We start from the raw sequence: 14,837 nt of genomic DNA, 5'->3' as shown, positions 1-14,837 counted from the left end.
TGGGCCGGATTCAAACGCATGCCGACATGGGTATATGTGTGCACTGTAGACCGCGGTGCTAGACCACTGGACCACCCCAGGCCACTATAAATATGTTTTTTAGGGGATTTCTGCTTTATTGGGACATAGAGACATTAGAGACTGACAGGAAGGAGAGAGAGGAGGGATGACATGCAGGATAGGTCGATGGCCGGAGTTGATCCAGGGACCCTAACGATTACATGGCATGCGACTTGATCAACCATGACTCAGACCTGGGTACCTGGGTGTCCAGTTCAACACGGACCTCCAGCCCATAATTTATCCTGAGAGTGAGACAGCCAGTGAAATGGATGAGTGGGACATATTCCTGTTAGAAGTTGGATATAGTTAGAGAATAATCTAAATAACAAGCTGAAGACAACTGGCCTGGAAGAGAGTCTGATGAGTAGGACTGTGACACAGATGATGCCCAGGCTTTAGAGGAGAAGAAAACAAAGGAGCATCTAAAAGCGAAGATCAGGAACTACCTGGAAGAGCCACGTTGATGGGAGATACAGAGAGATACAGAGGAGAAGAAGGAGAGGAGGATGGGGGAGAGGAAGAAGAACAGAGGGGAGATGGACAGTGAGGTTTATGTGTCATCTCACCAACAACCACGCCTCAGACCTGGACTTGGCGGGCAGGAATCGACTGAGTAAAGGATTTGTCATTATTTGATGAATTTAAACCCATAACCACATTTGTGGTGTGTACTTTGACAATTATTCAGACAAAGAAAGTCTGAAATTAAAATGTTCAGGCTAGAACACAGAGATTTGTAGCATGATGTGCAGAAGACAAGGTCACACGCAAAGTATTACCTAACGGTGGGATAGGGGAAATTGACTGAGTAAAGGATTTGTCATTATTTGATTTCAAGGAGTGCTGAGAGAGATGATTGACACAAGGCAAGTAAGCCAAGTCTACGCATCTGGCGTTTTTTCCTGATCTTTGTATTAGGGAAACGAAAGGCAGGTTTGATGCATTGAACACCAAACCTTCTAAGAAATATTGGGCAGAAAGAACTTTCTTGGGCAGAACGAGATTAGTCAAAGACAGACAACAGCCAGTGTAGACATGACAGACATCATAAAAATGCATTATGTTGTGCCTGTTGTCGTTGTTATTGAATCATGGGCCTTTCTGCTGCTCTTTCATTTTCTCTCAGCCTGCGTTGTTGCTAAGTTACAACCACACTGAGGTTACTGAAATGCAATGCTGATGAGGGTGCTGGGAAAAGAGACAGTTCTACTGTATGTCCCCCTCTCTGACTAAACGAGTTCCTAATCCTAGTTCCCTTTCTATCTCAAGGAAGACCTTGACCTAAGAAGAGTGACATACGCCTACAGAATGATAAACAGATACAGTGTTGTTATACAGTATCCCAATGCCCTACTACCTCACCACACAATGTGTTCTCTGTACTGCTCACGCAAAATAACCTTGTGAGAAATGGCATATGTGTGTGTGTGTGTGTGTGTGTGTGTGTGTGTGTGTGTGTGTGTGTGTGTGTAAGTGCGTGTGTGTGTGTGTGTGTGTGTGTTTGGTTTAAATTAGGCCTCACCGCAGGATGTGAAGGTGGATCATTTGTCTGACAAATGTGTTCAAGAGTATGTGTGTGTGTGTGTGTGTGTGAGTGTGTGTGTGTGTGTGTGTGTGTGTGTGTGTGTGTGTGATCCCCTTGCCCTCCCCCTCAGTTCTAGTTAGTGTCCAGCTGATGTCACACCCTCCTACCCTCCTACCTCACCACAGGATGTGACTCTCTGTTCTGTTGCTCACGCAAAAGAACTTCGTGAGAAATGGCGTATGAGTGTGTGTGTGTGTGTGTGTGTGTGTGTGTGTGTGTGTATGGGTGTGTGTCTGTGTGTGTGTGTGTCTGTGTGTGTGCGTGTGTGTGAGTGTGTCCGTGTGTGTGTGTGTGTGTCTGTGTGTATGGGTGTGTGTCTGTGGGTGTGTGTGTGTGGGTGTGTGCGTTTGTGTGTGTGCGCGTGTGTCTGTGTGTGTGTGTGTGTGTGTGTGTGTGTGTGTGCGTGCACGCGCGCTTGTCACTCAATGAACTATGAATGTCATGAACAGGAAGTAAACCAACTAACCTCCTGTTTGACCTTTGACCTGCTCCATACCATCCTCTGTGACTGCTGGTTCTGTTAAGGGAGCGAGTACAAAAAAGACACAAAACGCAAACCTTTCCTCAATACAATGCTTATTTAAGGAGGATGACATGACATCATGTAGCATTGACACACATAAATACACCAAACAACTCAACTATGTCAGTGTACAATCAACTGTAGTAGCCCCATTCAGTCCATACTAAGGTAAAGAAAACACAGAATCATTTGAAAGAGCCTACACCAAGTATGACAAGACAAGTAGCTGAAAAGAAATTACTGAATGGGAACGAACAGTTTTACAAACGTGTATAATAACACGTTGTTATTTTGAAACATGAAGACATGCTGTGATATTTGTTGTGCAATAATGGAAAGCTAAAGAGCAACTGGTCACTAACTCAGTAACTTCAGTATTTACCGTAGCCTACGTGGTAAGTGATTTTGAATGAGCTGATCACTCAAAATGATCCTGCCGTCAGATGCTGCATTTCATTCGTCTAACCAGCAGGGGGCAGTAGCATACATTGTATTCTATAAATCCACCGTCAGTGAAGGGGCCAGGGAAGGCAATCACGCTCATATTTGAGATATTTATCCTAATCTCTCTCATCGCTCATTCAAAATACTTTCACTAAGTTTTTTTTCCTCACTATTATTTCCTATATATCTTTATTTCCTTCCCCCCTCAATCCCTCCTCTTCCTCTCCGTAAACAACACAATGTTTACGTCTTACAACAACCCCTCCTCATCTCCCCAGTAAACAAAGAGTCCAAAAAGGAAGCCGGAAAGTGGGTTCAGATGACGTCTTTCTAGGACGTCCAGATGACGTCTTTAGGATGGCTTTTGGACTCCTTGTTTACTGGGTCCCCCCCCACCTCTAACCTTTCTTCGCCTTGACGAAGAACACCCCGGAGACGTCGTCCACCCCCACCCTCATGTCCGGCGTCAGCGTGTAAACCTCCAGCCTGATCAGGGTGTACCCCGCCGCCCTCACGCTAGCGCACACCGTAGCCTCGTCCAGGGGCACCACAGGGATCCTGACCCCCTCTCCCCCCATGTAGTAGCTCTCCCCCAGGGCTCCGATGAGCATCAGGTGGCCCCCGGGCCGGAGGAGCACGCCGATGTGGCCCAGGGCCCGGTTGAAGTCGTCCAGGTTGGGGCTGACGCTCTCCAGGCAGAAGGTGGAGACCAGGCAGTCGGCCCCGGCCGGGGGGAGGGCGCCGGCGGGGAGGGGCTGGGGCTGGTGCACGTCCACGGGGAGGACGTCGGAGACCACCGAGCGCAGGCGGGAGGCCTTCTCTGTCCACGCCGACGGCCTGAGAGGACCACACAATCAATCAATCAATCAATCAGTCAATCAATCAAATGTATTTATATAGCACATTTAATCATGAGACTTGTCAACCAAAGTGCTTCACAGTAAAAGTACTCCTAAAGAGTAAATAAACAGAAAATAAACAACCAACAGACAAACAGAGGAACAGAACAACACGTCAGAGCAAACAAGGCAGGAGTCAGAGTGAGTCAGGGAACGCTAAGGAATACAAGTGAGTTTTGAGCTTAGATTTAAAGCACTCGATGGAGGGGGCAAATTTGATGGACATGGGGATGCTGTTCCAGAGGTCAGGGGCTGCGACAGCAAAAGCACGCCCCCCACCCCCTAAACTAAAAAACAGGTGGTTAGGAGACCCTTATCAGCAGATCTGAGGGCCCTGACGTTGGTATAGGGGGCGAGGAGGTCTGCTAGGTAGGAGGGGGCCTTGCCATTAAGAGCAAGCACACATAACTGAGCTGTTGTTTCTAGACTGTTCTGCACCGTTGTTGAGGCTAGCTAGTCCTGTTAGGAAATCTCAAGAAAGACCTTGACCTAAGAGAAGTGACACACGCCTACAGAATGATAATCAGATACAGTATTGTTTTGTGTGTACTACAAACGGGCACATACGTGGGTGTGTGTGTGTGTGTATGTGTGAGAGAGAGAGAGAAAGAGAGAGAGAGAGAGAGAGAGAGTGGGGAGGTAGAGAGAGAGAGAGGGAGAGAGAGAGAGAGAGAGAAAGAGGGGGGGTAGAGAGAGAAAGAGAGAGAGAGAGAGAGAGAGAGAGAGAGAGAGAGAGAGAGAGAGAGAGTGGGGTGTGTGTGTGTGTGCATGTGTGTGTGCATGTGTGTGTGTGTGTGTCGTGTAATATTGCCTTTAAATGACTAAATAATTAAATTATGATTATATAATGATTGGAGCACTTTGAGCTGCAACGTTTGCAGGAAAAGCGCTATACAAATAAAAGTTATTATTATTATTATTATTCTCATTATCACGTGACCCACCGGCGGCCCTCCAGCTTGCAGACGTGCTGCAGGTAGGGGGTCCAGTCCAGGCAGCAGCCCTCCTCCTCCTGCAGCCAGCGCCGCAGCTCCCGCCGGTTCACCTCCAGGAAGTCCGTGAGCAGCACCCTGCTGAACACCTCACACCCGCTCAACACCTGGTACAGAGTAGGACCTGAACCCACGTCCACCAACACCTCTCCACTCACATCACCTGGGGGGGGGGAGAGAGGGGGAGGGGGAGAGAGAGAGAGGGAGGGAGAGAGAGAGAGGGGAGGGGGGGAGGGAGAGAGAGAGAGAGGGGGGGTAGAAAGAGAGACAGAGAGAGGGGGAGGTAGAGAGAGAGGGGGGTGAGAGAGAGAGAGAAAGATAGAGAGAGAGACAGGGGGGTGGAGAGAGAGAGAAAGAGAGAGGGGGGGGTAGAGAGAGAGAGGGAGGGAGAGAGAGAGAGAGATAGAGAAAAAGAGAGAGCGAGAGAGACAGACAGACAGAGAGAGAGAAAGAGAGAGAGAGAGAGAAAGAGAGACAAAGACAGTAAGGGAAGAGAGGAAGGTGGAGTGGGTGGATAGAAAGAATAAAAGAGAGACAGAAAGGGACCGCGTGAGGAAGGAGAAGAGAGAGAGATACAGAGATCAATACTACAACATGGTGAATAATATCTGGACAGGAACAGTTAGCATAAGAGAAAAAAGCATGAGAGATACACACACACACATACACACACTCACACTCCCCACCTTCGGTAAAAGCTCTGTGCAGACATCCCAGTTTCCAGGGTACGATGCTGTCTGGCCGGCCAAAGTCCGCCCGAGGTTCTGTGTAGTTATACTGGACGTACGCCGCAGGGTCGAACCCTTGGTAGAACGCTGCCATCGCCGCCACACCCACCTCTCTCTCCTCCTCTCCCTTCTCCGACTTCTCCATCCTCCTTTCCTTTTTTCCCCTTTCTCAGAAGGACTTGACTGGACCTCACTGGTTCCTCTCCTCGTCTCACGTTCTCTCCTGTGTGTCAGTGGGTCACCAGTTGTTTGCACAACAGTCTCTGTTTGTGCAAGTATTTATACCTGTGCGTGTGTGTGTGTGTGTGTGTGTCTGTTTGTGTGTGGGTGTGTCTGTGTCTCGATGCTGCCTTTGGGGCAGCCAGAGTGTGTTTGTCTCTCTCTCTTATCTGCGGAGAGATAGTGATCTTCTTCTGGGACTGTGAGTCTACCTTATAGCATTTGGGCTGTCCACTTCCCCCTGCCTGAGGCGCTGATCTCATCACACTTTCTCCACCAGGACCTCCACTAATGGCCGCCCGCGCCAGCGCTTCAATGCCCTTTAACGACATCTCTCAGTCAGGCCCATCCTATCGGCCCCCTCCATCACAAAAATGGGGCCTCTCACGATAAACCAACGTGGAGGCTTCATCATTGTCAATTATGGTTAAGTCAGGCGATCTTGTTTTAGTATGAAGGGGGATAAAAAGGGAAGAGGAGGATAGGTGGGTCCTGGGTCCTCTGTGCAGACTAAGACTGTGTTGGCCCACTGAGCAAAAGCCGAGGAAATCCAACGGAAAATCACAGAGCAGCCTGACCCTTCTCCAAGTGCTCAGCTTTACTCACCGTCCCACGGCGACAGAACGGCACCTTGTACTTAATATTTTGCTTAAGTCCTGAGCAGCAATGGAGAGAAGGGTATTCGTACCCTGTGGCCATTGTCACAAACCCGAAGGTAGTGGCAAAAAAGGGAGTCCACACGTGTTTAAATTAGACAGCTTAAGTTGTATTATACTAATTAAGCAAATTAAACTAAATAACATATGTACGTATAGGAATATGGATAAGAATCAGTATTGTATGCCATGAGTGAATGAGTGTAAAATGTAGGTTGTATGTGTAAGGGGTGTATGTGTGTAGTGTAAGAATAGGAGGGCCGAGACCTCACCAAAACCCTACAGGAAGAAAGGTCAATGGAAGAGAGGGTGAGCTGAGGACACACCCACACTATACATCCTCAGCTCCCCAAACCCAGGTGACACTAGTCAGGCTGACGACCTACGACCTACCCACTCTGCCAAGGCTCCCAAAGGAAACAGAAACAGGCAGGCAGAGTGGCAGGCGTCACACCATACATGACTCAAAGTTTCATGACAGGGGGCGCTTAGGTGGCGTAGCGGGTTAAGCGTTGACCATGTAACCGCAGGGTCCCCGGGTTCGATTCCGGCCGGGGACATATCCTGCATGTCATCCCTTCTCTCTCTCACCCATCCTTCCTGTCTCAAATCTCTACTGTGTCTGTCAATAAAATGAAAAATTAGTGGGACTGCCCCACTCAGAAAAAATAACTTAAAAAATAAAAAGGTTTCATGACAGGTGTCCCTCTCTAGAGAAAGTACGTCCAACCCTGAGGCAGCTTCACAGTGTCCGCCAGCCCTTGGTGACATTAGAAACATCACTTCTCTGAGAGAAGGAGGGGGAATCTCTGACAGAACTCTCTCATGCGTTCATGTTTCTAACGGACTCTATTCTTTCCGGTGACCCAGATGGGGGTCCCAAACCACACGAGGGTACTGATACAGTATATGCCCTTTAATATCTACCAGTTAGCTGAAGCTTTTATCCAAAGTGACTTACATTGCAGTGTGTACAGTTTTCAGTATGGTCCCAGCAGGGATCAAACCCAAAACCTAAGAGTTGTTAGTACAATGCTCTACCGACTGAGCCACAGAGGACCACATTGCAAGACCAGTTCATACAGAATGTGAGAGAAGTGGCTGGTAACACTAAACTCTAATGCAAGTCTGTGGGAGGTCAGGGAAGAGGTCATACAGTGGGTTGAAGAGGGGGACAGTGAGAGTGTGGGAAGTCGGCCCCCAGCCTGGTGCCAGCAGACGGATGTCGAGATAATGGATCGTAAAAAAGCAGTAACCTTGAAAGGCCAAAGTCCTCTGATGTGATGGCAGGAGACCAAAGTCATCAGAACTGACATAGATGAAAGAACAGCAAGAGCAAAAGTTCAGATGCATTTTTAAGGCACACTTTACAGAAGGATGGGGGGAGAAATGGAGAAACAGGATTATAACACCGTTTACAGAGGAAATAAGAAAATAAAAAGGTGAAAGAGAATAGAAATTAGGGGTGGGGAAATTAGGAGAAGGCCATGTTTAGGCCAACATTTTGCTGATACCATGTTTACAAATCGTGAGCTTAGAATGAGAAGGTTCTATCTCCGTTTAGGGTAGTTCAGAGATATTGAGCGTCAAAGTTTTTACATTCCATTATGTTTTGTGAGATGGAACCTTTGTATTTTATGAATTACTAACTCAAAAATGTCAACATTTTAAAAATAATACCACACAGGCACCACACATAAACACCTAATGGATCAGATTATGTAAAAAACTCAATTTTGACAAAAATGGAGATAGAACCTTATAATGCTAACGTCACGAAGTGATGTCACAGCCTCAAATATAGACAGAAAAGCTTTTCTGAGTGAATCTAACTCATTATATCTGGTGATCACCATTTGGATGATGATATTGCAAGATCAGATGTTGGGGCCCGAGGGTGTCTGGAAATGATGACGAGAGTGAATGACTGGGATGGTGGCGGGAAGAGGAGGAGGCTCTGGGTGCTGCAATGAATTCATGACCAGAACTTCAAAGGATGAAAACCCATCATTCTCTGGGTTTGAGAGAGTGTCAATTACAGCAGCAACCCCTCCTCTAGCGGATGTGTGGGTGGGGGGGGTTTGGTTGTTGACCTGGAGATGAAGCCTCGTTTAGAGGGCTGTACTCTTGGGCCAGGTCTCTGAGCCAGGTCTCGCTTCAACTGAGACCTATCGCTAAGACACGCCCCAAAATAGAAATTGTCCAATCATATCACAGCAAAAGTCACTACAGGCAGAAAACTCGGACAAACAACTCGCTAATATCTGATGGTGAAAAGCTTCTAGACGAAATATTCTTGTCATCTTTAAAAAAAAACATGTCTATTACTTACTTGTAAATCAGAAATTCGCCAACTCCCGCCATTGTAAGTAATTGAATGTCATTCAGTCACGGTCGGTCAGTCAGTCACTGTCAGTGAAGCGTCGTTTGTGGCTTAGCGATAGGGGGCGTGGCTTAGCGATAGGTCTATTACATGAAGTTTGTGATCACTAATCAGATTGTATTGTACAACAGTAGCCTTTGGTGCAAGTGACCTGTTGTAACATTCAAGGCCAAACTGGAGATGTTATTGGCCTATGGAAGCACCACATGGGTTACTGGCAGTAAGCGGACGGGTCCTGATGATTACAAAACGAGGAGGATAACCACCTCCATGAGTTCAGTTTTTTGATCAACTTCATGTGAAGAGATGAGATACTCAATTGGGAGGCCTAGGGTGTTCAAATTATGTTCAGATACTGGGATGGGAGGTGACTCATCAGCAGGTGGGGGGTGCCTGTGATTTAACCCCCCCCCACCCCGAGATGAGCCTGTGAACCTCATCACCCCTGAGCAGGGAGGGAGAGGGAGGGAGAGGGAGGGAGAGGGAGGGAGAGGGAGGGAGAGGGAGGGAGAGGGAGGGAGAGGGCCGGGGGACATCACGGCTCCTCATCTGAGCCTGCCTGTACGCTGAAGCCATGTTGAGCTTTAGTGATTTCTGATTGCCTCAGTCGCATGTCTTTGGTGCCGACATGGTGCCAACATCTCTCCAGTTCATCAGAGGACCATGAGGCCCCTCTACCTGCCCCTCTACCTGCCCCTCTACCTGCCCCTCTACCTGACTCTCTACCTGACTCTCTACCTGACCCTCTACCTGCCCCTCTACCTGACCCTCTACCTGACCCCCTACTGCTACAGCGGGGTTTCTTCCACCCTCAGCCCTTGTCCAATGACAAATACACCCCCCGGAAGTGTAGAAAGCTAAGTCCTACAGCCAGTAGGCTACTCAAGTTGTAAAAGAAAATCAGGGGTGGTGGTGGATTTTATCATCTGGCGACAATTGTAGCATCCCCACAGCGTCAGTGACTTGGTAAAAATGTCATTGCATGTGTGCGTGCCCCCTCCCTCGCCCACAGTATTTTACTCAAAATGCGCAAAACTAAATGTTGAAATAGCAGTAATACCACATTCATGATGGAAAGGGGGGATGGCAGTTTTAGAAGGGGGATGATTTTGACTGTTTTCATTTCAGGGGGGATGCCATCCCCCCCTCCTCCCCCCTCAACTCGAGTGCTGACTACAGCTCGATTCTGCCGTACGTCAGTGCCCAACAAGCTTAACAGTAAGAGGAATCCTCTGTCTCATTCAGAGTCGGAAAACTAGCTCCCGCTGTTCTTATGAACCACACTGTGGTGTGTGTGTGTGGTGAGTGATATGTTTGGAATTGAGGTGAGGAGGGTGAACACTTTGAATTTGCATGAATTTCCATGTCCCTCTGACTCCTGACTCCTCTTCAGTGTCTGACCCAGAATCCTCCTGGCTATGTTTAGCAGAGGATCAGCACTCGACACAGGCACGTTGGAGCGTCCCACTTATCACGTCTAAATGTGCCACAAACTCCAATCACGATGTGGCATTTGGAGTGGTGGGGCTGAATTTCCCAGATTTTTTTTTCTGTCAAGTTTTGTTGGAATCCTATCGATCGATACCTAAGGAGGTAAGGAGGAAAATCATGTCCAGAAAAAGTGTAATATAACATTGTGGAAAGTTTAGATGTACAACATCTAAAGATCTGGTTCATTATAATAGGAGTTTTGTAGTTTCAAAATGGACGTATTTAGGCGTTGTTTGGAGCTGCTGATCACGGTCCATTGTAGCCTGAAAAGTGTGGTGTCGCTGGTTTCACAAAATCAAGTGAATTCACCAAAAAAGTGTCCGTATCCTTCTACAAAACGCCTTTTACATCAAAAACAGCTTTGGAAGCTTTGGCTCCCAACTACTAAAGCAGCCTTGTTCAATTGTTGAGAGTGATATTTTTCTGAGACACAGGGAAATATTTACCGACACGAGATGACTTGTTTTAATCGTGGAATAAATCAGACAGGTTCAATTAAAAAGTACCTTCATCACTGCCAATATACAATACAACGCTTTGTTAGGAGTTTATTTGATCCTTTAATGAACACGACACACAATAAGCCTTTGTAATATTTTCCAATTATGACTTCAAAAAGAATCTCTCACTAGTAAGTGACAGACAAAGGCAGAATTAACTGAATATGAGCACTATATTTAGTTGTTGACTCAAAATGTCTCCATATCTGACATTTCTACCAAGGCCTATAAGTCTCTCTGATCTTCAAAAGCATACCACATTATCAGCCTAAATCACACAGTGAACAGCTGCAAAAACATTTTAGCAGTATCCAATAGCAGCAACTGGAAATACAATATATAAATACAATGAGGATTTAAAACAACATTATAAGGTATACTGAATAAAAATGAAACCCTACTAATGCTACATATACTATTACATCGTTTTCATAGTTTTTCCCTTCATGGCACAAAACACATTTTCTTAAACAATTGTTTATTTTTACCCTCTTCCTTCACTCCCTTGTTCCACCCTCCTGCACCCCTCTACAACCCTCTCTGTTCATCTATACTCCTCTCCCCTCTCTCACTCACCCTTGCTGTTCATCTATACTCCACTCCCCTCTATACTTTTTTTAAATTCTTTAATCAGGTAAAAAGTCCCATTGAGATTCAGAATCTCTTTTGCAAGGGATGGACCTGGCCAAAACAGCAGTGGCAGAAATTAAACAAGGTTTTAGACATGACAGCACATACAACCTACAACAACCTACAGCAATACATAAACTAATATTCATAAGGGCAAGGGGGGTAAAAAAAAAAGGTAAATTGGAGCGGGGAGGTAAAGAGCAAACAAGAGAGGGAGAGAGAAGAAGGGGGTGAGGGAAGAAGCAAAACACTACAGCATAAAAGCATCACACTAAAAACACTGACATTCATTCAGTCACCCTCTCTGAGCTTCCTGGGACAACACCCGGCTCAGACACTCCTGCACCTTGGTGATCCCCACCGTGGTTGACCTCACCGGGGGTGTATCTCTGGTAACACCCACCCCCACCCCCACCACCATGGATCTTTTGGGAAAACTGATAAAGCGGACTCCTCCTTCCTGGGTATCTGGGGACTGACGTGCTCTCCTCCCCCCCAGGCCAGAGGAGGGGGCGGGGGGCTGGGGCCGGGGGCTCTGCGGGGCCCAGAGGGGGGTCTTCTCCTGCCCCAGGGAGCCCAGTCTGATGGCCCCTGACAGGCAGCGGTGGAGCAGCCTGCGGGCCTCCCACTGCCTGGAGAAGGTGTGGTGGAGGGCGTGGTCCTCCTCACTCACTGTCTGACTGCAGGGGAGGCCAGGGAAATAGAGTAGAAAGTATCAACAGGCCCCACTTGAGCACTTGAGGTGTCACATACTTTCTTGATTGTACTAGAAAGAGCTTTCATTTCGGTACCAAACTTTGTCTCGACCCAAAGCACTTCACCTAAAAAAATATTATGGGTGGATTATGGGTTACGGTCTTATTATGGAGTCAGAACCCTACTACTATGAAATCTGGTAGCCTGGTTTTCCGATTGGATCGATAATTCATACATCATATCATTTTACATGTATCATTTGGTAATACTGTCATGCTAAATAACATATGGCGATATTTCTGAGATAGACAAAGGTATTGAAGATTATTACAGTTTTTATTACAGTTTTTCTCTGAATGGTAGTGTTTTCCATGTGAACACACATTTGGAAGAGTGTGTCAAAAGTAGAGAATTGTATTTAGTGTTTCGTTAACTGTGTGGTTTAGAGCTGCACAATGAGTGATTTATAAGCAAGAATGTGTTTGTCATTGTGAGGAATTGGTGTGAGATAAAATACACTTTCACAGTTTCCGGTTTTGGTCATTGTGTTTGAGGTTCCGATGCTAGTGTTAAAGCAGTAGAGAAAAACAGTATGACAGTATGTGTGTGTGTGTGTGTGCGTGTGTGTGTGTGTGTGTGTGTGTGTGTGTGTGTGTTGCCATGCCGTTTACCTGTTCTGAGGGCGCGGGATGAGGCTGCTGCTGTGCCAGCTAGCGCTGTAGCTCTCCCCCCTCACCCAGTCCACCTCCTGCAGGGTACAGTCCAGCTCCGTCACCCTCACCCCGCCAGCCTCCTCCCCCAGCACGGTGACGCCTCTCATCTCTGTCTGTGTTGCTGTGTGTGTGTGTGTTGGTGTGTCAGCTTTTTCTTTCGGTAGTTTCGGTAGTTTCTTAGTAAGCTGGTCGATATGTTCGTTTGTCTGTCCGTCTCTGATTAACGATCCTGCTGGCTCTCTAAATGTGCTTTAAATGAGCTTGTGAAATGTGAAAAGTTGAAGTGGCTCAATGCCTGTAAAAGCTTTTAGATTGTTGCCTTTAAAAGCTATCCTGTTATTTTCCCTGGATATTTTTGTTATTTCTCGGGTTGCTTTTGTAGATCTCTTTGGAAGCCGCTTCTCTGGTTTTGTCCAGGTGGAATGTGAGTATGTGAGCTGGCTGAGTCCTGAGAGGCTTATATACGAACGAGACCCCCTTTGCAGCTATTTTAAAATGTCTCCCTCCACACCCGGTGGTACTGACACTGGACCACAATCAACGAGCTGGCACCACTCACCCTGTGGAGATAAGTCAATAGAGATGACATGGAAACAAATGCTGCAATGATCCCTTCATGCATGACCACTTAGTTCACACAGACGCAGACACACACAGACATAGACACACGCACACATGCGCATGCACGCGCGCACACACACACACACACACACACACACGCACACGCACACACACACACACACACACACACACACACACACACACACACACACACACACACACACACACACACTCTCTCTGGCACAAACACACACAAAACACATGCACAAGACATTTATATTTACATTTTAGACATTTCAGACACCTTTATCCAAAGCCACTTAGTGAATAATCTACACATCAGTCATTTTAAGAAAAACTAATCTATGCTAGGACCATGGGTCATAATGCTAGAAGAAAGAAGAATGACTGAGAGAGAACTAGAGAGAGATTGACAGGGTGACAAAATCCTGCACAGCCCTCCACACACTTCCCTATGTCCCCCTAACCCCCCCATCACTCCAACATAGACCTCGCTCGTACACCAACGTAAACACAAACTGCTAGTTCACAGGTGGCACTTCTCCATTGACCAGACCGGGATGGTACAGGACGGCACGCAAACTGATAACAAGGACATTTCAGAAAGTCCAACTTTGGTTCTGTTCGCTTTATTCAAGGTAAAAGACAGGAGAGTGAATAGAGAAAAGAGATAGAGAAAGATAGAGAGTGAAAGAGTGAGAGGGAATGAGGGTTAGCCTAGGTGGGTGTGTGGGCGGGAGAGGGGCGTTCTAATTCCATGAGGGCAACAAGAACACGGGTGAACCTGTTGACACACTTATTATTGAATGCAAACAAAGGCAGGAGAGTGTTGTGACCTGCAGCTATAAAACCAAAAATCTCCACAGAATGTTTTCATTTATATTGAACTGCTATGTGCTCATCTGCTGCAGCTATGCCCCCTTAGGTATGGTCAAGAGACTACACACACACACACACACACACACACACACACACACACACACACACACACACACACACTCGGGCCCCCTCTTCATAAGGGTAAGCTGCTCTTTACACACAACGACCACCAGAAAAACAGCAAAATAGCTTTATGCTAGCTTATCCTGATTTTGTGATTTTGAAAATGTAAGGATACTGGATGGTAGAACGCACATATCTAGGAAAAGTCATGAAAGGAGGGTAACTCGCCCCATGCGGGAGTCGAACCCCGATCTCCCACATAACCGCCGGCCGCGCTAACCACAACACCAAGAGAGTTAACTCCCTTGGAGGAGCTGTTAACGGGCCTCATACAGGATCGTTACACTATCCTCACCGTTCGGGAGAGCGTGCCCTCACGCTTCACTATGTCAAGTCCCTCACGTGATCACGGTTCTCCGATGGCCTTCCTTTCATCCCAACTTTCTGACACCAGTGTAGCGAACATGAACTGGTAGTGTAACTCGCCCCATGCGGGAGTCGAACCCTGACCTCCCGCATAACCGACAGCCGCGCTAACCACAACACCAAGAGAGTTAACTCCCTTGGAGGAGCTGTTAACGGGCCTCATACAGGATCGTTACAATATAAAACATGTTTTATTCACAGGGTCAAATGACCCCACCCATGGCTGTTCTAGTGTTACGTAATGACTATGTATCATGGCGGCTGACATCAGCTGGTTCTCTCTGGTAGGAGGGGACAGTATCGTGTGTTGACAGCCAGACTAGAGGGGCTTCTCCTGACTTTAAACAACACCTCCAGTCCGATGG

At 47.1% G+C, this 14,837-nt stretch overlaps 2 protein-coding genes across 2 annotated transcripts; both read right to left on the bottom strand.

Moving 5' to 3' along the window:
* Positions 1–3,013: 3,013 nt before the first annotated feature.
* pnmt (phenylethanolamine N-methyltransferase) lies at positions 3,014–5,379 on the bottom strand (the record flags this gene model as incomplete). The annotated part of the gene is made up of 3 exons (XM_080541916.1): positions 3,014–3,452; positions 4,459–4,669; positions 5,193–5,379. The coding sequence occupies 3 exons, from the start codon at positions 5,377–5,379 to the stop codon at positions 3,014–3,016; spliced, it is 837 nt and encodes a 278-aa protein (XP_080398042.1).
* Positions 5,380–11,408: 6,029 nt separating this feature from the next.
* LOC308167498 (telethonin-like) lies at positions 11,409–12,629 on the bottom strand (the record flags this gene model as incomplete). The annotated part of the gene is made up of 2 exons (XM_080541915.1): positions 11,409–11,793; positions 12,481–12,629. 2 exons carry the CDS (start codon positions 12,627–12,629, stop codon positions 11,409–11,411), a joined length of 534 nt encoding a protein of 177 aa, XP_080398041.1.
* Between the last annotated feature and the right edge of the window lie 2,208 nt (positions 12,630–14,837).

This window comes from Nansenia antarctica (genome assembly GCF_963989245.1).
Source record: "Nansenia antarctica genome assembly, chromosome: 11".
Lineage (NCBI taxonomy): Eukaryota > Metazoa > Chordata > Actinopteri > Argentiniformes > Microstomatidae > Nansenia > Nansenia antarctica.
Note: the sequence above shows the minus strand (reverse complement) of the source record. Positions and strands in the feature narration are given on the sequence as shown.